A 25,939-nucleotide genomic window follows, 5' to 3' on the forward strand; every position below is an offset into this window, starting at 1 on the left:
TTAATCAAAAAATAAAATGCTGTTCAAGTCTGAATTCTAACTCCAACAAACAATTTTAGCTCCCAGATCAAGATGCAAAAAGTCATCTTATGTCAGTATGGCGGCAAATGCTCAAATTGAAACTACATGACATCTAACTTACTTTTCTAATGAAGGTTCAAAGTTCATTATTGACTCTGAGAAAATATTCTCAACACAAAGTCCGCTAGTGGCTGCTCAAGAGCCTTCATTTCAAGGTTAACAATGAACTTTTAAAGCCAACTTTTTTCAGCCTGGACACTATTTTTTAGTTTCTAAATGTCTAAAGGGTGTGGTGGTGTGGTTTTTGAGTGTTTTTTATATATTTTTCCTGGAACTGTGTTTCTGTGTGCTTTCAGAGGCTGGGCGTGGCTTCCCGATGCTGGAGCTCTGCATGCACACCTGTTACTCATTTCACACTCATCAACTGCAGCAAAAACCCTGGTCTCTCTCTTCCATGTTAACAGATTGTTTCTGCTCTTCATATTGATGCTCTTAACTTGTCCCCAGTGTTGTTTTCAGTAAATATATTCTTCCAGTTTGATTCTTCAGTGTTTTTTAGTTCATTACAATTTGCTGTCTTCTCTATTTCCAATGCCTCTCTCGTACATACTCATTATGCAAACATGGATAAGGCAGTCCTTGAGGTTCATAATTAAGATTAAACATTTATATGACAAGTGGCAAACTCCGCCTGCTGATTAGAATTGTGGAATATAATAGAAAGCTTCAATATGGATGCTAAATGGATGTTGAGGTGACATTGCTTTCCTATTCTCACATTGCTTATATCAAAACGGCATGTTTTTATGGCAACACAATTGCATCAATGGAACTGCAATTGTAGGCTAGATTTCTTGTATAGTGCATCATTTTATTAAGATTTTCAACTAGTTTAGACTGACATGTTTGAATACACTGGAAGGTCTGTGTTTTATCCTGATTTATGTAAAGAGACATTGCTGTTGAGTTTGTCAAATGTCTTTTTGCCCTTTTTAACAACACAAGCTGTCAGATCCATTATATTTGTGAGAGTGCAGTCATCTCTACAGCTGATATCTCAAACATCTGGCAGCTCACACCAGAACAATCTACATTGATAAACAAAACTACAGGTTAGAGGAAACATGTATTTTTAGTTGTCCCTCTAAAATAGAGTTGTGTAGGTTTGCAAGTATGTTTTGAATAAAATGTTTCTGCAAAAATATTTGTTAAAACGTGCACCTGTGGAGTTGGTATGGTTTAAAGCAGTAAATCGGGCTGGTCATAATGTATGTTGAGACAAAACCTATGTAAATTATGTACAAATAGTCAAAACACTAATGATGTCTGTGCAGGAACAGTATCTCTCATCTTTTAGTCACCTAAGCCTTTATTATGAAATATGATAACTATTCAAGTAGCTTTTCGGTCTCCATTCCCCCTTTCTGGTACAGTATAAACAAACACACTCACTAGTCGCAGCCTCTGAATAAATAAAAAGTCTGGATAAATTATTCAAACTGCAGCCTGTTGTTCCTGAATGTGTGTCGTCATCTAGACGGTAGTTGCGGAAGTAGCCTGCGCGGTTTGCAGAGGATGAGACCTGCCTGGCGACCGCTGAGGAGGAAGAAGCGCGAGCTTCAGGTCTGTCATACAAACACTCAGGTGGAGATGCATGAATGTAACACATGATCATCTGAGATCCGTTTTATTTCAAACAGTTTCGGCTAATATCTGCTTCCTCTGGTCCTGTTCAAATCATTTTGGAGGTATGGGTGCGCTGCAGTCCTCACCTGGTCAATACGTTGATCTGGCGGAAAAGACAGGATGTGAGTAGTAAACATTATTGTTTGGGTTAGCCTAAAACGATTAGGCATGTAGGATGTGTGAAAACATGAGCTCACCGCACCGGAAATATGGTTTTAATTCAGAATAATTTTAATCTTAAAGGGAAAATCCACCAATTTCAACACTGAGTTAAGAGATTATCATTATTTGATTTTAGTGTATGTACACATGTCTTGTGTGTCTATGTCTAAAGAAAACCAGTCTGTGTGGTGCAGCAGTAATGAATTATTTACACTGCAGAATAATGGAAGTGTAACTTTATCCAGTTTACAAAAGGAGGTGCCCTTAATAATAGATCACTGTGCTGAGAGTTTTGACAAAACAATTTAAAAGAAGAGGATACATCTAACCGATAGCATACATGGCTGTTAGGACTTTTGGCCATATGCAACACCAGCCTCTTTAACCCCTTTAAACCTGGATCGACATCAGTTGTGTTGAACATTAGGAAACCAACTAGGCAAAAAATGGCAAGAAATGAGTTACTGGTGACAAGAAAATTACCTGAAAATTTGTTTTCAAGAAGAGGGTGGTGACTATATTTTTAGTTATTATAGTTTTATTATTAAAATCATGTTACAAAAAAGGTTTTGCTCATTTTCAGTTAATTTTCTTGCAGTGTTTTTACTAATTTCTTGCTATTTTTTGAGCCATGTCTTGTTAAGTTGTTCATAGCTTTGTAGTATTGTTTATGAAAAAAATCAAACAACTTTGCTTAAGTTTCAAGGGGTCAATTCACCTGTATCCTCATATGAAAGAGGTGCGTGTAGCTGCAGGTGACAGACAGTGGTAAAGTGTTTTACATAAAATATCAATATTCAAATCTGCTGCCTTGAAAGCTTCCAGTAAAACTCTCATTATGATTCTAATATGTTTTACAGAGTTGTACAGCTACTTTTGTGTCTCTCTATTTTTGGAGGACTTTGGCTGTTTATGCATGCACAGGTCTCAAAGTTGTTCCTTTTCTGTTTTCAGTCTCATTTCAACAGATCAGTGTCTTACATAAACGATTCAAGCAGCTGAGCCATAATGAAGAAACTATGAAGTAAGTTGATTTAAATTTTTTTTTTTCTTTTTTTGCACTTATCTGAACTTTTCCACCTTCAACTTTCTGTTTTGTTTTCATCAGACTGATTTCTTTAAGCAAATCATCCCTGGAAGCTCACTATTTTTTCCTTGAACTGGAAACCTGCCTAACAGGCTTTATGTCTGCACATCCAGCTCGCAGCTCGTGGTTGTTATTACATGTTAGAGTATCTGACTCCATATGCCACTCCTTAAAGTCCTTATGATTACTCCCTCAGGAGAGATGACTTCAATAGAATCCCAGACCTGGAGTGCAATCCCATCCGTTCACAGATCGTGGAGGCCTTCTTTGACAGAAGGTACGGTGATGATGTTAGGAAACTTGCCTGAACTTGTAATATAGGTTGAGATAAGATTCGAGAATTTGCCTCAAGGTGTTGTCAGAACTGGACCATCTGTAGGCTGATTTCTATGTTGTGTTAGAAACTTTCGTCAGAATGGTGAAGGGACGGTCGAGGAGATCGGCTTCGAGGAGTTCCTGTTGGTTATGTCCCACTTCAGGCCTCCGTCTCTGCACATGACAGAGGAACAGCGTGAAAGTGTCAGGAAGGAGAAACTGAGATGTGTGTCTTCAATTCACATGATCACATGCTTGACATTGTGTGTGGCTGACACACAGGCGGTGATCTGATAGCTGTGTTTTTCTCTGCAGTTTTATTCAACATGCATGACAGCGACAATGACGGGACAATAACTCTCCAGGAATACAGACACGTAAGCCGCTGCTCACTTCTGCTAACAAAAATGCATGCAGTGTCAAACCGTTTTAGGGAACTTTAGTCGCCATATAGCTGATAAAGATGACAACAATCTCTACACACAGTTTATGGCGTGAGTTTTACTGTTACCTGCATCATTTTTATCAGCATGTGATGATTTTCAGCAGAATTTAAGGTGATTGAGGATGGAGATTGTGTGTGGTAGGACACACACTTGGTTAGGTTCTCCACCACTTGAGAGTCTGCTGCCTTCCTGCCTCACAACAGGAAGCTAATGAGGGGAGACGTCATTTACTTTCCTCATGCCTTTTTTAGATCTGGGATTTTGGATCTTGTAGCCACTGTATTATTTATGATAATATTTTTATTTCAATTTTTGTTTACTATACTACATGAAAAGTTAGAAATATTTATCAGTTTACTGGTACTCCAATATTGTGATTCAAATCCTACCAAGGTCATTTTCCTGTTGACTTTTTAACTTTTTTAAATTTTTTAAATTGATTTTCAGGTAATTTGCTTGTACTTTTTGCTAATTTCTTGTTAAGTCTGGGTAATTTCTTCTTTCATTGCTCATTGTTTTTCCATGTTTTTGAAAGAAAAAAAATCCAATATGCTCAGGTTTCAAAGGGTTAAACACCTCATTTGTTCCTTTTCTTTAAATGTCTCCATGGCTTTGTGCCTCCCTACCTTTCCACTTTTCTCCATTCCTACACATGAACTCACTCACTCAGTTACTGTAATGCCCATTGACTCTTCACCCCCCTTCCCCCCTCCAGGCTCTAAACTTTTGGTGTCAGAGCCTTTTAGTGAGACTGGCCCTAATCTGTGGAATGCATTCCCTCAGGGTCTGCACCAGTGCACATCTGTTGCTTCTTTCAAGTCGCAACTGAAAACTCATCCTTGTACAATAGCCTTCCCTGATGCTTCAGAATGTGTTTTCATGAATATATTCTTTTATCGGTATATACATGTCATTACTGCTTTTTGTTGTGATTTTTTGATTTTGTTTTGAGTAAGTGACTTGAAAGGCATTTCTAAATAACATTTATTATTATTATTATTATTATTATTATTATAATTATTATTATTATTATTATTTTATTCAACATGTTCAAATCTGTCCAGGTGGTGGACGAGCTGTTATCTCTCAGCGAGACATTGGAGAAGAACACAGCCAAAAGCATTGCTGATGCAGCCATGTTGGAGGTGGCCAGTATCTCAATGGGTCACATGGTATGTAAACTGGAGTACAGCTCAAGATAACATTACATTTGATTCATTGTTTGTCGGTAACTTCACCTTGTCTCACACAGGAACCTGATGAATTCTATGAGGGAATTACATTTGAGCATTTCCTTAAGGTTGGTACGCAGAATATATGTTTTCTAAAGTTCTTTTTTTGTAAATTAACCCATTTTGAATCAAATCACTAAATCACTCTAAATCACTCTATTAATTAGGGTTTTGTAATGGTTATCAGCATTATAGATGAAGGTAAGAAGGCTCCCGCTACACCAATTAGTATGTTTATAATGCTGTTTTAATAAGGGGTCGACAGTTTCTTGGCCTGGCCAATTATCGGGGCCGATATTTAGCTTTTTGTCCATTATCTGTATCAGCGTTTTATTATAATGATCGCCGATAAAATTAGTTTTGAAAAAAGTGCAAAGAAAGTGTCAGCATGGAAGTAATTTTTACTTTGTAAAGCCTCAGGGAGCTATTTTTAAATATTCATTCTTTTTTTCAGTTTTCACTTGACTTGATAAAAATGCTATTGGGAACTTGCTGTAATTTATGTTTAAAGTATCAGTTTTGATAAGACATTTACTAAAGGCGTTTAAACAAGGTTTTGTGTTGGAGTTTGTTATATTCCAAATTTTTAATATTTACACAGAGATTTTCATTATTATTGTAAATGCATATTCCAAAATGCATTCCAAATATTGGTTATTGGCCTCATTAAATAGCTGATAAAAACACCAAACATGTTAGTTACTGTAGCAGGAGCCTTCTATCTTATATCTATAATGCTGGTTACAATTACTAACACCACTTTAGTCAAGTGATAACAGTCAAACCAGGTTTATATCACCATACTTTGGAAGTACATTTAAAACACTTAACACATAAACACTTTTATCATAGATACTTTTCAAAACTCTAAATAAAAAGCCAACCCTTCCACATTCAATGTGACGTTTACATACAATGTAAAAACTTTTTTTTTTTTTTTTTTAGTTGCTGAAGGGGTTTGAGATTGAAACAAAAATGAACATTCGCTTTTTGAAAATGGACACGACAACCTTGTGTAAGTGAGGCTGGTGCACCAAACAATGCAGTGACTTTTGGGAAACTCTGAAGACCCATATTTATGGTTTCACTATCTGCTGTTTCCAGTTTGCCGCTTGCACTGAATAATATGCCTTACTCATGTTTGAATAACTATGCAAAATCAATGAAAATATGTATGCTGAAGATGTAGAGGTAGTTTATTTCATTGTAAGCAATAATATGAGATAATCACTCAAATAACAATGAGCCTGTTAGTAGTTGGACTAAGCAATAATTAAATATTCATGTCTGGAGTAGCAGACAGTACGACTCTATGCATGTAAACACTGATGCTTGAAGAACCTTTAAAAATGTTAATGCCATAAATCAATAACTCTTAATAATCAGGGATATAAAGGTTTAGCTTTAGATATATCTATGTGTCTAATAATACCAATACAATCCTTTTTTATTCATATAATTATATGACACTAGGTGCATGCTCTGCACTCCACATTTGCACAATAAAAACCCCATAAAAGATCTGACTTCAGTTCATTATACATTTCTGATAAAAAGGAAACGGGAGTGCTGGCATGCAAGATTTAAATGCTTAAAGGCAGTATCTGTTTCATCCTTATTTAAGATGCTTGATGGTGAAAATTTTGTCTAACTACCTTAAAAACAGCACTCTCTGTATTTCAACTTGTAATATATGTCAACGAAAGCATTTGCAGCTTCATCATGTCAGAAGTTTGGTTTATGTTTATGTCTCAAGACGCTTATTGAGTCTTTGTGTTATATGTTGGATGTATACTAAAACATTTTTTAAGTTTTCCTGTCATTCATTTCCAAGTGACAGACTGTCTAGAAAGTCCAAAGATACTTATCAGCACTTCAGATGTACTTCATACTTCAGTGTATTCAGTCTTAGGTGTGTACTGCCCTCCACAGGTCAAAACATGTAAAGCATGTTAAATGATAATGAGCCATCACCTTTTTTTTGTTGTTGTAGGTACTTCAGGAACTAAGAAATGCATAATGCAGTGCTTTTCAACATGGTGGAAAATCATTGTATTATTTAGGCTTTTACACTGTTAAGCTGTCCATATTTCGCAATAAAATAGGACATATGTAATGAAATTTTTAGTTGTACTTGTCTTCATTGGTAGACACATTGGGAGTCACATTGCATATCAATCAGTTGACACAATTCTCTGGTTCTTCAGTGATTCTCTGAATTGTCCTATAGTGTCACCAGTGGGTCAAATCTTTCACTTGTGTGATGAAATATTTACAGGAATATCTGGCTGGATTAGCACAAACATTTGGTAACATTCATGGTTACAAGGTCACAATCTCTGTTTGGTGAAGTACTGGTTTTACTGCAAAACCAGTGGCATTACCTTCAGCCTCAGCTGCACTTTGTATTTGGTGCTAATTAGCACACGTTTGAATGCAAACATGCTCAATTAAAATAATGGTTGTCGACTCATCACCTTGTTTTTAATATGAAAACACCCGACAGAAAGCATTGCAAGTGAGAGTGACTTTTTTGCCTTGACCTTGGAAACAGAAGTTCAACAAAATGTATGCTGTGTATCTGCGGTGTGCAGAAGTTGACACATTTTTTGTGTCATGTGCTGATGACAGGTGAGGGTTTACATGGTCTCTCCTGTGTTGGTGTTTGAACTGTGCAAGTTAGCTGGTGTCCCTCTAAGTCAGGTGGATTTGAGTGTTGTACAGCGAGGACATTTGACTAGTGTCTGCACATTCACAAATGCTGCATTTGCTGGGTTAGACCTCATAGCTCTCTGTGGTCTTGTAAACATGAAGCGGTTAGTGAAAATAAATGAATAATGTAGACTGCAGAATGACTGTTGCCCTGAGGTACCCTCTGTGTTTGCGCTTTAAATAAAGCAGAGTTATAACAGGGAACTTGATTCATGACCCAGAGTGAATCCCCCTTCTACTTCCAGTTTCCTGAGAGCTTGTGATCTGAGGAAAGTTTAGTTAAGCATTACTTAATTCTAACTAAAATATTTGGTGTCTGTTATTTATATGTATTCACAGAGATGACAAGTTTACGTGTTGTGTCTGTCATTCATCTATTTAAAAAAGGGTTTTTCTGCAGAATTTCTGCAGAAGTTCTTTTCCCCATCCCACCTTTCACACAATTGCATTTGCAGCTATATGAGGATGCACAAACAACACATACAGTTATCTGACCCACACACACCCACACCTTGTGACTGGCCAGACAGCCCGCCAGTTTCATGAAATCTTTCCTATCCGATACTGCCTTGTGTTGAACACATGCGTCATTCTGAGCTGATATCACACAGTCAGCGTCTCAGCAGCTTCCTGATTTTCTTTTAACCCCTCTTGATGGACTTATGCAGAACACAGCACATGATGCTTCCAGCACAAATTATTTTTTACTCTTTTTGCACTGAAAATCTTTGTTAAAAGTGTAGAAACAGATATAGTGTAACTAAAACTGAGTCCAGCAAATACAAAGACACATGTAGTGCATGAATATCTGTTTTTCAGATTGTCCTTTTTCCAGACACCCCCATGTTGCTGACATTGTACATTATTGATGCAACCACACTCAGAAATGAAGATCATAAAGAAGTACAGCAGCAAAATATCTTTTAATAATTCTGTATACAGCAAATAAGTTTACATCAGCAAAGTGGACCCTTTTTTAACATATTAGACAAATTAAATATACATAACTTGCTACCTTTACACTCTTTTAACACCATTCCTTTCATCAGAAACAAGAAAATAAATATTAAATACCATAAATAGGCTTTATTACTCTGATGTACCAGCCACCTTAATACTCACTTTGAAAGTCTATTAACCCAGTGAGAATAAATGTTGTTGAACACAGCCTCAGGTCATCCTCAAGAGAATGTGTTCTTCTGCATCCCCCTCCTGCACACTTTGTTTTTCAGAGTCCTCAGCTCTCGAGAAACATTCGACACTAGCTCCTTGTAGGTCTTCAGCACCACACATCCATAAACTTTCTGCTGGAAGACGTTCTGAGGTGGAGGTAGTGTTGTCGGCCGTCCCGCTGGCTCTGGCACAGGCAGGTTTGGGAAGAGGCTCTGATAGAAGCTGTTTATGAGAGCAGCCAAGCTCCTGCTGCGAGAACTCACACGGTTGAGCTGTGTCAGCAGGGGGCTCGTGGGTGACTGTAAGTCCATCTGCTGCTCATAAACCCGTTTGAAATGCGGGAAGAAGTCTTGCAGATGTGTGTAGATGCTCACTATCCTCTCTGAGGGCTCCATGCCAGAGATGTTGGGGTCAGGGACCTCAGGGACGGACACCTTGCAGAAGAGCTCTGAACTTTCACCCTGAGAGGCTTTCTGCACAAAGAAATCAGATTAAGTTAAACATGAGTAGCTGGCAAAATATGTTTTTAAAACAGGGTGGAGCACTGAGCAAGCAGATGAGGATTTAGCACAGCAAAATAAGATACAGCACTTTTATGTTGAACTCACATATGTTTTGATTAGGTCGACGGATTCCTTCTGTATGAGTCTGGTGAGCTTCAGAGTCTGCTGCAGAGAATTCCCACACTGCTGGTTTCTGCTTGCTGCCACAGTTCTTGTTGAATCAACAGCCATTACCAGCAGGAGAGAGAGTAACGCTGTGGAGAAAGGAACTGGTCAGTTAAGGTTAACCTACATCCCAGCGGTGAGGGGAACTTCAAAGCCACAAGTGAATAAAAATAGACTTAACAAATATTTAGCAAGTGTAAAAAGACCACTGCAAGTCTGCTTTATTACCAGTTCACACATTTTATGCAAATATATACTGTAGATATAATATGTTTAGACTACAACAAACAGAATCAGTTTCTTTTAAGTATTGGCCACATTCTCCAAACACTTGAAAATTTACTTCATTTTTTTTTTTAAACTAGTCTTTGTTCAAGAAAATGTGAAGCAGTTGAACCTGAAACTTCACTCAGTTTCACAACTGCTGTAAAGCACCGAAAATAACCACAAAAGCGTGCACAATGACAAGAAAAGATGCAAGTCTTTTCTATATGTGTTAATAGAAAAGTGGGTGTGATAAAACTTACTTGTTGCTGGTTCCATAAACTGTTGAAAACGCATGCTCTTTACATGACCATTCATTCTCCACTCAGTGTCACAGGCAAATTGCACGGACTCGTAATAATCACACTCCTTTAAAACTTTTTTAAAAGACAGAAACCACACATTTGTCATAGGAGGAAATGACGTGCACTTTGTGAGGCAACCAAATTTCCCAGAATTTCCTCCTTTTTTCAGATGTGCATTTTCTTTTCTTCTCTTTCCTCTTTATCAAACAAGTGGGCAATGTCCAAACATGCCTGGTCACACAGCAGGCATGCAGGGCAGTGTCTAATTATTATTATTACCCGTGTGACCATACAGTGTAACACAGAGTATTTTTCATAGCACTTCCTTTTTTTATTTGGGCTAGGAAAAAATATAGGAGTCATGTGATATATTTAAATTTCTTGAGAAAGATTAATCTTAGAAAGCAAGGGCAGGCATGCATGAAAATAATTTAAGGACTGAGGTCAGCCCTTTGACACACTTCACTGTGGTGCATTTTACTGCCCTCTAGAGAGGGTGGGTGTGAAGGTGAGAGCTGTGTGAACTGAGGGGAGCTCACTTTTACTTTTTCACACCCAGTGAGTTGCACAATGATGATATTTCTTCTGCACTCTCCACATCACAGGAACACACAGGCATAGATTTCGGGGGCCGCAGGGAAATGTTTTGAATATGTACATTTGTCCTCCCTCCAAAAGATTTAATCTAGCACTTTAATTTAGACAAAAATAAAGGCATTTCCCCCATAAACTTGTACATAAAATTCACTAGAATGCAGGAAGTGAAGTGTTTGATGCAGGGGTGTAGCACCTTGGGTTTTTTGTTTTCGTTTTTTGACAAAGTCAGTTTGCTGTCATTTATTTATTTTTTGGAACCCTGATTTCCCTTTCTTGGAGAAAAAAACACTCAGCTTTAGCTACATTTAGTGACAAATCCTAGTGCAAGAGGAGCCTACTATTTATTTTATACAGAGTTCAGTCTCAGCAGTTTATTTAACCAGTGTTAGTTCTGTTATGGCACCAATTACTTAATAAAATAAAATGTAAACAAAACTAAAATTTTTATTCCAAGCTTTTCAATGGCCTCCTGCCATTGGGGCCCGAGGGTAATCAGTCCCACTTTTCCCCCACTACGACGCCCCTGCAGACAGCTCCTAAACACCCTGAGTCATATGTCTCCCTCCTATTGCCTGTAAAGAAGATGTTCTTTGAGAAAATAATACTGTAACAATCTAATACTAAAATGGGATCTGCCTATGGCTTTACAGGCTGAAATATGACTTGAATAATTCAACATAAAAAACCAGACTCATGCAGTTATTGGTGCCCAGCACTAAGAGTATTTTAAAATAGAATTTGGGTCTGAAATCATGTAAAAACAGTTCCTAAGAAATAACGTGAGGTCAGTTTTTGATAATGACCTTTTTTCAGGCACATTCTTATATTTATGCATTTTGTCAGTAGAACTGCTGCATTTTGTCAGTATAACTCTTAAAATCTGCTCCTCACACCACGTGTGCCTTTTTGCAGCAATATTTTCATGCGGGCATCTGCGCAGGAAGCTGGCATAGTCACAGGAAATGCATTTCTCAATCAGAAACTTTTACAAGTACGTAAACGGGGAGGGTCTGTTTAGTCACAGTAGGCAATATGTCACTGTCATCACACCACAAGTTCAAGCCTCTGACAGGCCCCTTATCAGGGGATGATTTTATTGTGACATGTGATGATGCGTGCTCCACTGATTAGTTTAGGCGAGTTTGTGAGGAGGGGCCGGGAGGAATGTGTAAACTTCGAAATAACACTAAATGGGTTTTTCATGTGCTGTCTAATCTCATCTCCGTCACTACAAACTTCTAGAAATGATGGTCACTTCTGCTTGGAGACATGCAATGATGCATTTAGCCAGATGTTTGCATCACAGGGTTAATCAGAGGTCAGACTACAGTACAGACACACACTGAAAGCTGACTGTTTTTTGGTGGTTATAACGTCTTTGTTTCAAGCATCCACACTACATGTCAAACCACTGACTACTTGAGAAAACACAGGGGGAACTCGACACACCACAACACTGTCAGCACTACTTCAGGTAAAGGCAAACCACTCTGCTGCCATCCTCGGGGCTTTCCAGTTGCCCCAAAGGGTTGCGGTGAGGCAGGCAATGGCTGCAGATGGTGCCGCAGATGTCGACAATTCAAGGAAACTTTACACGGATTCCTGCCAGTGTATACAACACAGGCATGCCAAAAAAGCCCCCAATCAACACCCTAAATCAGGTATGTTTACCCTAAAAATGTAAGTGTTAAGAACAGTGGACGCACTGCAGTGTAACTTCCCTCTCACCTTCTGTCCTTATTTCAGTGTTCTGGTTTTCACACTTTGACCTGCATGTAGATTTACAGTAAAATCTTCAATAAACAGCATTTGATGAAATGTAGATCACACATCACACCAAAGAAAAGCAAAAGTGAGAAGCCCTCAACCACATAAACGAGCATTAGAAGGAAATTCAACCTCAAACATAAAGAAATGCACTGTCATAAGATGCAGGATGTCAATTGAGACCCCTTTTGTTTTCAACAGAATCTCTTTTATTTTGTCTTTGAACTGCACAGGAAATGGTGAATAAGGTTGTTTAGGAAAGTCCCCTTTTATTCTAACTAAATACATCTTTCTATTAACTTAAAATTCACACAAATTGTAGAACCGTTCTGAAGCTCTCAGGCAAACCTTATTCAAGCACCCCAATAGCACTTTTTTTATGGAACCATTTGTCCGCAAGGCTTCAGTTTATATATGTGACCAGACAAAAGGCCTTACTGCATATGAGAAACGTTTTTTTCATCAAATTTCAGAAAGTTTGTGAAAATGTAAAAGGCTGAAAAATCTAGAGGAGCCATTCAACTTCAGAACACACTCTGGTCAAACAGAACAAATTCAGAATTTTAGGTTTTCGACGTGTAAAACAAGAGCGTTTAACTATTGCCATCAGAAATAGAGCGTCATTATATTCCTCTGTTTAAAATACTTAAATTCAGGGGATGTCTTCCACCTTTCAGCCCTGTGAGGAACAACATTAATACAAGTTGTGGCAATAAAATGAAAAGAAAAAGCAGGCAGAGAAATACCCGCCAAACATAACAGGGTTGCATTCAAAACCACCACATTAAACAATGTTTCGAAAACTGACCCGTGATAAAATAGTATTTATTTTTTTATACATATACTTCATTTTTAGAGGGTTTTCACTGCATGGGGTACTCTAAATATGTCATGAGTGTTTGAAAAACTTAGTAGTGTTTTGACTCAGAGGGGGTTTCAAAATGCTTCACGTTTACATTTTGTAAAAATCAATCGTCTCTCCAAGACAAAAAACTACAAGGCTAAAGGTGGTATTAGAAATTAAGCACCAAACAATTACCTTTCCATTTGGTATAAATGGAAACATTGTGCAACCTGTTCAATGACCATAATGAACATGGCAAAAAATATGTAAATCTGATCATTAGACACTAATTACTCAAATGCAATCTGGACCCACATGTTGTGTTTGCTTTTGTAGAGCCGTCGATCCGTAAAAGACCGCTGCGCTGATATCATAAAAAGTCTGTGGTTCCATCCGCCAGCATTTATACAATCTGAGAGTCTAGTGATTTGACTTAGCAATATATTGAGCTATCATATGACCATATCTCTATATTATAAAACAAAAACGAAGCAAAGTCTTTATCATTAAGCTCTGTTATCAGTAATAGACCAATGTCTCTGCATGTTCTAGCTATATTCTCATGTACAAATATTCATATCAAAAGTTATACAGCACAATTCTCACCATTTTTCCTTTACAAGAACTTTGATTAGTGAACATTAAATGATTCACAAGTTTAGATGAAACCAAAAACAAAATGGTGCCGGCCTCAGTAAATAAAATATAGAATATAACAAACACGGAACTAAAATCTGCTTCAGGCACAACTTAAAGAAAGGCATTTGTGAAATTATCATATCAAATATGGCGCCGCTTATGTCCAGTATCCATAGGCTTAAAATGAAAAAAAAAAGAAATAAATGTTTTTATTTACAAACAGCTAAAATCTCTGACAGATTCATGCTTCACTTCACAACCTGAATTTGTCCTTAAAGTGCATGCAATAATAAGCAGTTTTACCAAGTGGGATCTTGAATTGTGATGAATGGACTGATCAAGCTAACGCCAATTGATCCTACATATCAAATAAAAAATAAAGGTAAGAACTGTTGCTTAAAAAAGTGAGGGACCACAGTATACTGTATGCATAAGCACAATATGGAAGTATGACTTAAATTTTTTTATAAACATTTTAAATGAATAAACTCTGACTTTATCCAGTGACCCCATACAGTAATATTCACATTCAGAGCAGAAAAAAAAAATAACAAAATAAAAATAAAACCAATAAAAAAAATTAAAAAAGACAAAGCAGCTTAACACCACGGGGGAGTCCGCAGCTCACATTCCACAATGTCCCTCCATGTAACACACATATTAAGCATCATACGAACATGATGGTTTCTACTTAAACATATCAAAGTGCCAATTTTACTAAAATTTCCTGATTTATTCAATTCATACCAAAAGGAGGAAATGGCATGGAGGAAAGAGTCTGTTATTTTTAACACATACGTTTTGAGTTACACTGACTAGGTTTTATTGACATGTCGTTGTAGATTCTTTTGTTTTACTTTCCCCCCTTCAAGTTTCACAAAAGAAGTTCTCATTGCACGTGACACCTCGATTTGAAGATGCAATATCTAAGAGAGAAGAAAAGCAATAGAGAAAGTTATCCAGCTTTGTCACTGCAGACGTGTGACAAACGGTCAAGTGGACGTGAAAAAGGGCACGGATATGTTGTCCTCTAAAGATAAATCCACTTTCATCTGTTGTCTTCTTTGGGGAAGTCCAGAGATCCCAGGCTTCCAAAGCCGAGGCTTCTACTTTCTGTGTCAAAAGTGTTAATTTCTCTGTCCTGGCGTTCCAACAAGTGCTTGATCTTTTCGGTGCGCTCCTTCTGAAGTGCAGCCAGCTCCTCTTCAATCTGTAATCGGAAAAAAAACATGACAAAAACAAGTTATTTCACAACATTGAAGCTAACTTTAAGCGTTAATTTTTCCCTGCTGGAGACTGGGCTTTGTTGTCAGAAACTTTAGTACTTTTACAGTAAGAACTCACAAAAGCCACTTTCTAGATTACTTTAGTGTATTTTTTATTTATTTATTTATTTTTTTACCATTTTCAGACATTTCATTACCAATTAATCAAGAAAATAAACACCTCTATTATCACCCTTAGACAAAGTCCTTTTTGTTAATATTGTTTATTTAGTGATTTTTGAGAAACATACACATATATGTATCAGCATAACAAAATGAGATATACAAAGATATATGCAAACCTACATTACAATTTGTACAAAAGCATACTTTTGCTGTTCCCAGAACAGGAGTTTTAGCACTCCCATTTCCCGATCCTTGACAGCCCCATAATGCTCATCATTTCTCCCTGATCCTTTAAGGTCACAGGGACAATCTTCCGAAAACAAAACAAAACAAACAGAAAAAAACCCAAAACAAAAATCAAATTTAAAAAAAGGAAAATAAGATTTGGGCCTGAAATTGTTTGTTCCAACATATTTATGTACTTTTGATTCTACCTTATTTATCCCCCTCAAGTTTAACCATGTATGTGTTCATCAAATTCCACCATTATAACTTAGTGCTTGACTTAACTGTCATTATTTTTGAATTACTTTGCTTATTTAGCATTAATTTGTGCATTTGGGTTGTCTGCACATTGTCTAATTCTGTTGTCATTTCAGACTCTGCCACTCCCACTGCCTGCCCTCCACCTGCTGATCATCACCCACCTGCTCCTCATCTTCTCATTAGCTCCACAGTATATTTAGAGCTTCATTTTCACTTACTCTCTGCCAGACTGTCTTCATGCCTTGTGCCTTTGCTTTTAAGTGTTTCTTATCAGCTTGGTGATTCTGCTCTAGATTTCAACCCTGCCAGCTTCAGCAGATCCCTTGTTACTTAATTGACTGCCTGGATCTTTTTGAATCCTATTTTTAAGTCTCTCTCCTGTGACAGGCAGCAGTGGACTCTGTGGGACAGCTTACAATGAGGTAGTGAAGCCAATGTCACCAAAACAAATAAAGGCCTTTTAAATGACCCCATGGATGTCCTTAACCACCAACCCCATAAACAAACTTTTTACAACAAACCATTTACTGCTTTTGCCCAGCTCTCTACCAATTTGAAATGTGCAACATGCAACATTGCCTGAGACTCATTTTCAAAAATGGGATACAGGCCACTATCAAAATGTGTATTTAAATCAGCATGAATATTAGGATAGGATAGTATAGGAGGGAGAGAGTTACAAAGGTTGTTTTACAGCGCCTGGCCACATACCACAACAGCACTCGTCCAGTTAAAACAATATTCACAGCTTTTTACTTTTTATGAAAAAATGTAATGATTCTTGTATCAGTGGACCCTCACAGACTAAAGGAATGGACATATGTTCGGACTTTATGACCTCTGCATAGGAATCACCACTTTTATTGTCTCTGTTCTTTTCCATACCGGTGTTGTGGTAAATGAATTATACTTTGATGCTCATGGTTTCAGGAAAATGTTCTCCATGATTAAAATGTGGAGAGTCAAAGCGAGCAGACAACCTGTTCATCCCATAGACTGAATATACAGTCTATGGTTCCTCCTCTGAGTCAGCACGCTTTTTTTTCCATCCGCTTATTATGCAGATAATTGAAGAATCGTGTAACGACACTATTGTTGAATTATTATTGCAATATGATTACTGACTTTAGAACAGTAACACGTTACATTACTGCATTACAGTAAAATGTAATGCGATTACAACATCAACACCAACTCAGTTCACAAGTCCTAACCATTAGAAATTGGTGGCTCTACTGTCTTATCAAATGCAAACCTTGAAGTCTTCCCCTCAGCACATTTATATTTGTAGTCACTCACAGTGCACTAAATTGCAAAATTCCCCAACAAAACTGCCGCTTTTAACATATAAGGTGTCTCTATTTATTCTGAGGTCATTTCTTTATACAGTATGGTATCATGCTGCATTCATTTAAAGTATTTTCGAATGGCTTTGATCTTAAACCTACCTTCTGCTCAAGGTGCGCTCTGCGTATGGAGACCTTCTGCTCAAGTTTCTGCTGCTCACGCTCGTGTTGGGTCTCCATCTGCGACTTGGTTTTTCTCTGGTAGGCGTCCAGGAGCTCCATCTCTTGCTTCAGCTGCTGCTTCAGAGCTTGGCACTCTGTTTCCTGCTCTGCGTCTAATCGCATCTAGAGACACAGCGAGACGGAGGTAGTTACAAACACATTAACAACAGGAATAGTATGGGGCATCATTTATCAAGATTTACAAAAGACCAAACTCCAAAAATTCAAATGTATAAAATTATCGCACATAGTTGTGACTGTTAGTCTGAAGCGAAAGGCAAAGGTGTTTTACATATAAATATACAACATATAAATGATTGCTATTCATAACAAGATGCTTCAGGGTCCTCGTACCGCTTGTGAAGCCATCATCTCGTTGATGCTCTGCTCATACTGCTCAGCCAGTATGGCCAGCTTGCGTGTCTGCTCCTCTTTCAGGCTCTTCAGGATGGTCTTGTGGTCGCCTTTGGGAGAAACCTCCAGCTGATGGTTCCTAAGAGCTTTGTACTGCTTGTTCTGCACCTTGCAAGTGTCCTGGAACTGTTTCTTGATCTGCATCTCCAGCGTCTACAGAGGGTTAAAAAAGAAACAAATTTTAGTCTTTCATGTCAAACTCAGAACATAAAACACAATAAAATGTCATCCAGTTCTCGCATTAACCAGCTTTTGTTACAGGTTCATTGTGACTTTAACTTGGATGGAAAATAATTCCGCTGTGCCATAAAAAAATTGTTCAAAAGATTTTATTCTATTTTATTTCTTATTGGATTTGATTCGATTCAATTCATTTTATTTTATTGGTTTTAACTTAAGTGTGTTTTTACTTTTACTGCTTTATTGGTTTTATTCTCGTCTTAGTTATTTTATGATTTTTTTTATTTACATATATATCATTCTCTTCTGCATCTAATTTTAGTATCATTTCATTTAATTTTAATTTTTTATTAGCTCTGAGTGGCATGTTTATTCTTCATTCTAATGATTATTTAATTAGTTTTTATTTTTATTTTATAGGATTTAATCAGCTTTTATGGTTAGTTGACGGGTTTTTTGTGTGTCAGCAACTTGTACTTGTACACTTCGCGCAGCAGTTGTGCTTACACCTAGAATGAAATCTGTTACATAAATAAAGTTTTCCTTGCTTTCTTGCTAACTGAGTTAAGCCTCCACCAACCAATCAAGCTGCAGTTTACACCCACCCTTTCCAGACTCACAATATATGTAGTGAAGTCTTTAAATAATTAAAAAGCATTTTTTGTCTTTTTTTTTTTTTTTTTTTTTGCAAGATTAAAGTTCCCGCTATCTTGACATGCGTGATTCCAGTGAATAATTTCCAGTGAGGAAAATGCTTTCTTCACTGAGAGACTACTCTTACAGAGGTCTGCAAAGGACTGGCAGAGAGTTTCACCACATGGTGCAAAGGCAATCACCTGAAGCTCAACATCAGCAAAACCAGTGACTTAATCGTGAGCACGTCTTAAGCAGGCAATGCCTGAAATATGGATGTTGCTGCAAAGAGTCTACAAATTCAAAAACCTCTTCAACCCAGCAGCAATTAAGATCTATACAAAACCAGTTTGAAGGTGGACTCCCAAGATAACTGTCACCAATTCAATATCAGACCAAAAGTCTCCACCTCTATTTTGGAGATATTATATTGATTAATGGCCAGAAAAGTGTTTTTACAGAATATTATGATGTTACAGTGAACTTTCACCTTTTGGATATAAAATGTCATCGCTTCATCATTTTATCCTATTAGACATTTTTTCTGAAAATTTTATCATAATTAGCATATGAATTATGGCCAAAACATTTTTTACGAGGTCACAGTAACCTTGACCTTTGACTTTCAACCACCAGATTCTAATCAGTTCATTCTTGAGTCCAAGTAGACGTTTAGGTCTGATTTGAGGAAACTCCCTTCCTGAGATATTGCGTTCATGAAAATGAGACAGACGCAAGGTGTCCTTTGACCACCAATTTCTAAACAGTTCTTCACTGAGTTCAAGTCGGCTTTTGTGTCAAATTTGAAAAAACCTCCCTCAAGGCGTTCCTGAGATATTGCTTTCACAAGAATGGGACGGATGGAGGGATATAGAAGAAGCAGTTGTCATGGCAACATTATTAATGTTTTTGTTATGGCAACATTGTGAATCTTTTTTTTCTACAGATTTCTGATGGGCAATTTAGAATAAGAACACATTTTTGGCTAACCGATTGTCACAAAGTGCAGAGTGGTAGAGGGGACACGTGTACAGTACCGGCTGAGCTTTCATATCAAACTCATTATGTAATCCTTTTATCATAAAATGTATGTTTTATAAACATTTTTTTTTAAATGAAGTTTTCTGAATAACAGCTCACTAAATAACCACACAGAGAAAGAAAGACACACAAGAAAGTTCCAGGTACCTTGAGGTTTCTGGGCTGCTGCCGCTGCTCCAGAGTGTGTTTCCTGTGTAGTTCTCTCTGCCGCCGGCCGTTGTACTCCTCCTGGTTTTCCAGCTCTGTCTGGTGCTGCAGCTTCATGAGTTCAATACGGAGCTTTTGTAGCATCTGCAGCTGCCTTCGCTCCATGTCCTGGGTGGACTCGTCCTGCCGGATCATCAGGGCATGTTCCATCTCCTTCTGGGTCCTCTTCTTGTTCAGCTCCTGGAGCAACAAGTTTGGTGTAATGTTGTTTTTTTAATGACAACAAATTCAGCTTTAGTAACATTCAAGGCTTTTGGATTCATTTTTGGGCACTAAAAGCTCAACATGAATGACCAGAGCAGTGTATTTAGCACTATTTGGCTGCATTTGAGCAATGCATTATACATCATTTCTTATGAAACACTGACTTAATTTAGTTAATTTTGGTGTCAATCGGTATTCATTGTTGAGTCCTATTCTTTTATGCTTCTTTTTGCTGATATATTTCAGAAATGGAATGTCTTCTTTTTTCACTTATGCAGATGACATACAACTTTAGAAGAAGAAGTCTTTATTGTCACATGCACATTGTACAGGCAAATCTGTCCTTTGCATTCAACCCATCCTCTATGGAGCAGTGAGCAGCCACGCACAGCGCTCGGAAACCAACTCCAGATCTTCTGCCAGTACCTTGGTCAGGAGCACCGACAGGAGCATTAACATTACAAACATGTTTTTGATGTTTTAAACTGTAATAAGTAGGATTTCCAAGGGGGAAGTGCTTATGCAACCAGGATAGTAAGTCACTCAGATTGTGATTAGTTTTGTGACCATTAGGAAATTAAATATAATCTTAACTGAATGTAATAGTTTTAGCATGGAGCGATACCCTGATGAAGACTGTTTGAGTCAAAACGCATTAGTCATCTATGTATTAATAAAGGATTTTTACTTACAGAGTGCCTCACATGCTTTTAAGACTGCATAACTAACAAACTATTCTTCATATAAAGCAACTAATTCTTCTCTGAGATCTGGTTTTCACTGGGTCATCACAGACAATAATTATTTCCAAAATATTCTTGTGTCCAGTCATCTTATGAAAACATCAATAGTCGGATTTTGAGATTGTCTGCACATTCCAATTTTACATTATGTTATGAAAACACACTACCTCTCTGAGTTGCTCCTGTTCGAACTCGTGCTTTCTGACCAGACTCCGGCGTTTGAGGGCCCTGCAGCTGCGGTCGTAGACCAGCCTCTGCTGGGCCAGTAAATGAGCTTCCTCCTCAGCCTGAGAGCGCTGTATTGTTTCTTTGTGCCTGGACAGACGCTCCTGCTTCTCCTCCTTGGGTGTACAAGGGTCTTCACTCATCTCCTAAAACAGAGACAAATAAAATACAAAAAAACAACAGAACAGAGTGTGAATTATCTGATACCTCATAGAAAATGTGCTTCATATTAAACAGAAATATTATATCATTAGCTTTGCATTTTATTGGCGATATTTACTTCTTTGATCTTGTCTTTGCAAAGCCTGTACTCCTTTTTTTGATTCTCTAAGAAAGTAGTCAGCTCTTTCTTTTGCTGAGCAACAATCTGTTGCTGGATCCTCCTCTCCTCAGCTGCAACTGACTTTATCTGTGAAGAGACATTAAAATGTGCAAATCAACACCCTTTACTGGTTTATAAAACACAAACACAAGTTTGAGGTGAATTCATTCACTCTGTAGTTTCCACCTCATTCATAAATAGCACCTGCTACTGAGGCTGTACCTCTTTGTCAGTTTGAGCAGCGTGGCGTTTGGCCAGTCTTTCCAGCTCAATGTAAGTGTTGTTCGCTTGTGTCTCTAATTCCTTCTGCAGCCGGAGCCTATGCTCATCCATCTCGGCCTTTAGCCTGTTCTCCAGGGCGATCAGCTGCTTCTGGTGCTGCCGCCGCATGCGCTTATACCCAGACATCTGCTCCCGCAGCTCAAAGTCCTGCTCATGCTCCTGGATCTACCTGATGACCTACACGGAGGAACACAGGAAGCAGGAAGTGAAAGAAAGGGAGCAGGCTGAGAGAAACAACTGTGATGGTGGAGACAGGGGAAGAAAAGGAAGACAGACAGCTGGTAAGTCAGAGGCTATGGCCTAAAAACAAACAGTACAACGCAAACAATACTGCAAACTGGAAAGTAATCAGTTTGCAGATTACTGCACATCCATAATAGCTCAAGAACCAAACAAGGCTCGATTCAGAGGTTTATAATCCTTTAGGGTTTGCCTTGTAGCATCAGTGTCACACAAAAGAGGTGACGCTCATCAATATACAGAGACTCTGCTGTTTAATCCCATTCATACCCTTAATAGTAGAAAGCAACAATTTATCAGTCACTTCAGCACCAAATGTAACTTTTATACGATGCCAAGATGCCAGACCAATCTGTAAACAGACTATTTAAAGGGATAGTTCAGTTTTTTATTAGTATATAGTATATTACATAGTTGATGTCAAGATGGCAAGCCCCCTGTTTGGAGAAGCAGGCGAGAGTCCGATATGGAAGCTAAGCAATATACTGTCGTGAAGGGGTTGGCAACAAAACATATTTAAGCTCCCTAAAAAAAAGTCCCACCTAAATACCCAGTATCATTTTAAGTGTATGTGGACTACTTTTGCTGTTTTACCTTAATGTCAAATGGGAAAATTAGGTGGGTAAATCGCTCTCTTCATAGCCAGACTCCATTGAGGAAAACAGTGATTAAGCATTGCTTAACACAGGAGCTGCTGGTCTATTACTGCCTCGATCAGTTATTTTGTGTGTATTAGTGTGTGACTTGTGCATTTCAAAGGTTCTTTGGATCCACCAAAGTCACAGAATAACACAAACTAAGAAACTGGTTGAAGCAGCAGTCAAAGAGTAACTCCTGTAAATTCCTGTTTACCTCAGTGGAGTCTGGTGGCTTTGACCAGAGCATGGATGGAGAGGTGAGGCCATTACCAGAAACGTAGAGCAGAGAAAATACTCTTAATACAGTGTACACTTGTGGTGTTTTCACATTAGACATGATTGTTTCATACCGTGCCCCAGCACAATTGGTCCTCCTCTCCCCTGCCGGTACGTTTTGACATTGGTAACTTTATGCTCGACTACACTTGCATATGTAAATACTCCGCTGCAGTAGGTGGCGGTAAACACATAGTTGGCTTGCAATCCGCCAATACACACAAAGAAGAGGAAGCAACCAATCATCATCTTGGCACAATTGTTTATGTTCAGTGAGTGAAATAGGTCTGGAGCTGCACTTTTGAGGGGCTAAAATACTTCTTGTAGTTGACCCTGATTAATAACAGTGCATTGCATAGCTTCTGTGTCGGACACCGGCCTGCTTCTCCAAACTGGGGATCACTGCTGCAGTTAAGGTAAAACAATGAAATACTCTCCATATGGCATACACTTATAACAATATTGGTATTTCAGGTGGGACTTTTTTAATGTGGCCAAAATACTAGTACTTTTTGTTGCTGACCCCTCCGTAACAGTACATTGCTCAGCTTCTGTGTCATACTCCAGCCTGCTTCTCCAAACTGGTGGCGTGTAGACTGAAAACTACTGTTTGTAATACACCAACTATGGATAAGTTCCCCTTAAACAACCCCACTACAAAAAAAATCCAAACTATTCCTTTAAAATGAGCTCGAGAAAAGATGTGAAAATGCACCATTTACAATCTGACCAAAACAAAATCTCACTGGTAATAGATATCAGGTGCAGATTGATGTGGAATAGCCTACATATAAATGCAATGCACACACATAAAAGCAGAGGCAGAGAGGGAAGCTGAGGATGGAAAAAATGACATCCATTAACAGGATCTGGTTGCCATGACTACAGATGTACAGCTGAGAACACAGACACCCCTTTCCCTCCCCTCCTCACCCCCCGCCGCCAGCACGCACACACGCACACACACACTAATACACACGCGCGGGCACACACGCGTATTTTTTATGCAAACGGTGTGTGTGTGTGTGTGTATGTGTGACAGAGAGAGAGAGAGAGAGAGAGAGAGAGAGCCAGAGAGAGAGCCAGAGAGAGAGAGAGGGAGCTGCGTACCAAAGATGCTGATTTGATGGTGGCAATGTGTTCACAGATCTTGCAGTCGAGAGACCGGCTCTTGTGAGAAGTAGGCCGCAGCTCTGGCCTGGTGTCCCTGTGCACAGCCTCATCCCTCACGCAAGCATGGTCCTGCAGGGGGGGAGGAAAAGGAGGAGATAGTGGGGCTGGGTGCTTCCCAGGCCCTCCGCACTCGCTGTTTCTGCTAGAGCTGCTATTATTGCCGAATCTCCCTGAATGCAGCACACATCCAGCTTTAAATGCATCCTTCCCCCGCTTGTTCCCCCGCTACTGTCTGCAAGTTCTTCCTATGAGAGAAAAGGGCATTGCCAAACAATTGCAGGCACCACCGAGAAGGCAGCTACTAGATGTAGTCGTTTTTTTCTGGCGTCCCCCTCTTTCCCAAAGAGGAGGAACCAAATGGCTCCGGTGGATAAGGGTGAATTATGCAATGCCTACCATTGATAATCGGAGAAAGATTGCACGGGGATGTACATTACTGCCACTCTTCTTTTCCGTTTCAAAATGCAAGAAATGTTTGGGAGGAAAAACACTTTTCCTGTGTTCCAGTGGTCGCATGTGGTGCCATATTTAAAAATACTGGAATCAGATAAGGCACATCCAAACATGGTTTTCCCTCGACTCTGTCGCTTGATGATCCGTTTGTATTCCACTCGAATTTCTGTCCTACATTTACAGCGCACTTGGTCATGGTAGGTGGTTCTGGTGCCTTCTATTCATCTCTTTCCTCTGTCCCTCTTCTACACTCCCCCTTCCTTTAAAGAGACACCACAATACTACAGGCACATCTCAGCGAGCCTTCACTCATTTCACATCAGGATCTATAACAGGATTATAGTTTTTGGGGGTTTTATTTTTAGATTTTTTTTTTTAAATTAGAATGTTTTACATATTTTTTAGATTGTTTTTTTTTAAAAAATATTTTCATATTTATATTGTATTTATAAATTCTTTATTATTATATTATTTTATATATATTAAATTGAACGTATTATATATAGCCTATGTTATATATTATAGTATACTTTTGACATTTTTCTGTTTTTTTCTATTTAGTTTGAAATATTTTTAGATTCGAATATTTTATTGTAATCAAAATAATTTACAAAAAGAAAAATTTTAGAAATATTTTTTAGATTCTTCTTTTTTCTAGTAATAGAATCTAATACGATGGGAACAATGTCAAATTATGTAGATAGCATATATGTAAGTCAGTATTTAAAAAAAGAATATAAATGAAATAGCATTATAATATTTGTACATTTTCGCTGAAAGCACAGAGCAACAGAACAACAAGACATCTTTCATATATTTAAGAAAACGTTTTATTATAAGCATTATTATTATTATTGTTGTTGTTGTTTTTATTATTATTTCCTTTCATCTGAGATAAATGGGAACTAAGACACACGTTGATGCAACACTAAGAAAAAATGTTTCAATCGATTTTCCGCTGTGGACTGTGAACATTATTAGCATTTTGGAGTAAGATTGAAGCAAATTATAGTTAATTTTTTGCCTCTCTGATTATTCCTGCCATTACTTCATGTGGACACTGGGGGGCGACAAAAACAAACATTTAATTACAGTTCTGCGTCTCTGTCCATGGTGCTAAATACAGTATGGTCTGTGTATATGTACATATAACATATCAAATGTGTTGTCCTCACTGTTGCCACTACAAGCATTACCACTACCAAAAACACTTCTTATACACCAAGTGGCTACCTCTGAGGCTGAAATATGAAGCCCACATGGAAATGCCAAAAATTGCAGTTCCTCTAATAGCCATGTGAGGCTGGCTCAAGATGCCGGTCAATCCCATAGAACCCAATTTTAAAATGAAATTTTACAGCAGAAATAAACGTGCTTCCAGTCAGGTGCAAAAAACGGTTTGGGTCTTAATAGCTTATTTCCCCTGTCATAAGAACTGTACGGGGGAACATTTTTTATGTATTTATTTTTATTTTTATTATTTTTATAACTCACCCGTTTACAATTTATTGAGCCTGAAAGTAAATAAAAGTTTATGACATACATTTTGTTCAGCACGATAATCAGTTTTAGGATTTATGAAGTCTAAATCTAATCACCAGATAC

The 25,939-nt window shown here is 38.1% G+C and overlaps 3 protein-coding genes across 8 annotated transcripts; 1 reads left to right on the top strand and 2 right to left on the bottom strand.

The window, feature by feature from the left end:
• Nucleotides 1-1,545: 1,545 nt before the first annotated feature.
• On the top strand, nt 1,546-7,070 carry tescb (tescalcin b). Of its 4 annotated transcripts, none has more exons than XM_042509333.2 (9): nt 1,546-1,644; nt 1,722-1,829; nt 2,824-2,893; nt 3,153-3,233; nt 3,358-3,497; nt 3,587-3,648; nt 4,782-4,889; nt 4,970-5,017; nt 5,895-7,070. In XM_042509333.2, the coding sequence occupies exons 2-9, from the start codon at nt 1,772-1,774 to the stop codon at nt 5,970-5,972; spliced, it is 645 nt and encodes a 214-aa protein (XP_042365267.1). In that variant the 5' UTR covers nt 1,546-1,644; nt 1,722-1,771; the 3' UTR covers nt 5,973-7,070. The 4 variants fall into 4 exon arrangements, with proteins under 4 accessions (XP_042365267.1, XP_087927445.1, XP_042365268.1 ...); XM_042509334.2 differs by having other exon boundaries at nt 1,600-1,644; nt 1,770-1,829; XM_088071321.1 differs by having other exon boundaries at nt 1,610-1,665; nt 1,770-1,829.
• Nucleotides 7,071-8,565: 1,495 nt separating this feature from the next.
• Nucleotides 8,566-10,192, bottom strand: m17 (IL-6 subfamily cytokine M17). The gene is made up of 3 exons (XM_042509818.2): nt 10,030-10,192; nt 9,443-9,591; nt 8,566-9,307 (listed from the first exon to the last, which is right to left on the bottom strand). The coding sequence occupies exons 1-3, from the start codon at nt 10,175-10,177 to the stop codon at nt 8,843-8,845; spliced, it is 762 nt and encodes a 253-aa protein (XP_042365752.2). The 5' UTR covers nt 10,178-10,192; the 3' UTR covers nt 8,566-8,842.
• Nucleotides 10,193-13,239: 3,047 nt separating this feature from the next.
• taok3b (TAO kinase 3b) lies at nt 13,240-24,609 on the bottom strand. 3 transcript variants are annotated; one of them, XM_088071245.1, is made up of 9 exons: nt 24,278-24,609; nt 23,819-23,950; nt 21,495-21,731; nt 21,231-21,359; nt 20,893-21,096; nt 19,719-19,958; nt 17,658-17,870; nt 17,244-17,426; nt 13,240-15,128 (listed from the first exon to the last, which is right to left on the bottom strand). In XM_088071245.1, the coding sequence occupies exons 3-9, from the start codon at nt 21,678-21,680 to the stop codon at nt 14,967-14,969; spliced, it is 1,317 nt and encodes a 438-aa protein (XP_087927371.1). In that variant the 5' UTR covers nt 21,681-21,731; nt 23,819-23,950; nt 24,278-24,609; the 3' UTR covers nt 13,240-14,966. The 3 variants fall into 3 exon arrangements, with proteins under 3 accessions (XP_087927371.1, XP_042365388.1, XP_087927372.1); XM_042509454.2 differs by having other exon boundaries at nt 23,819-24,608; XM_088071246.1 differs by having other exon boundaries at nt 21,495-21,791; nt 23,819-24,608.
• Nucleotides 24,610-25,939: the final 1,330 nt, after the last annotated feature.

The sequence above is a fragment of the Plectropomus leopardus genome, chromosome 20, assembly GCF_026936395.1.
Source record: "Plectropomus leopardus strain MGB_pleo_1.0 chromosome 20, ASM2693639v1, whole genome shotgun sequence".
Lineage (NCBI taxonomy): Eukaryota > Metazoa > Chordata > Actinopteri > Perciformes > Serranidae > Plectropomus > Plectropomus leopardus.

Coding starts and splice junctions, on each gene's coding strand:
- taok3b (XM_088071245.1), bottom strand. CDS start 21,680: ATGTCTGGGTATAAGCGCATGCGGCGGCAGCACCAGAAGCAGCTGATC. Junction 21,097..21,230: donor GCAAAGACAAGATCAAAGAA/GTAAATATCGCC, acceptor TCTCTGTTTTAG/GAGATGAGTGAAGACCCTTG. Junction 17,871..19,718: donor AGCAGCCCAGAAACCTCAAG/GTACCTGGAACT, acceptor AACCCTCTGTAG/ACGCTGGAGATGCAGATCAA.
- m17 (XM_042509818.2), bottom strand. CDS start 10,177: ATGACAAATGTGTGGTTTCTGTCTTTTAAAAAAGTTTTAAAGGAGTGT. Junction 9,592..10,029: donor GTTTATGGAACCAGCAACAA/GTAAGTTTTATC, acceptor CTTTCTCCACAG/CGTTACTCTCTCTCCTGCTG. Junction 9,308..9,442: donor TCGACCTAATCAAAACATAT/GTGAGTTCAACA, acceptor TTCTTTGTGCAG/AAAGCCTCTCAGGGTGAAAG.
- tescb (XM_088071319.1), top strand. CDS start 1,676: ATGAATGTAACACATGATCATCTGAGATCCGTTTTATTTCAAACAGTT. Junction 3,234..3,357: donor GAGGCCTTCTTTGACAGAAG/GTACGGTGATGA, acceptor ATGTTGTGTTAG/AAACTTTCGTCAGAATGGTG. Junction 3,498..3,586: donor CAGGAAGGAGAAACTGAGAT/GTGTGTCTTCAA, acceptor TTTTCTCTGCAG/TTTTATTCAACATGCATGAC.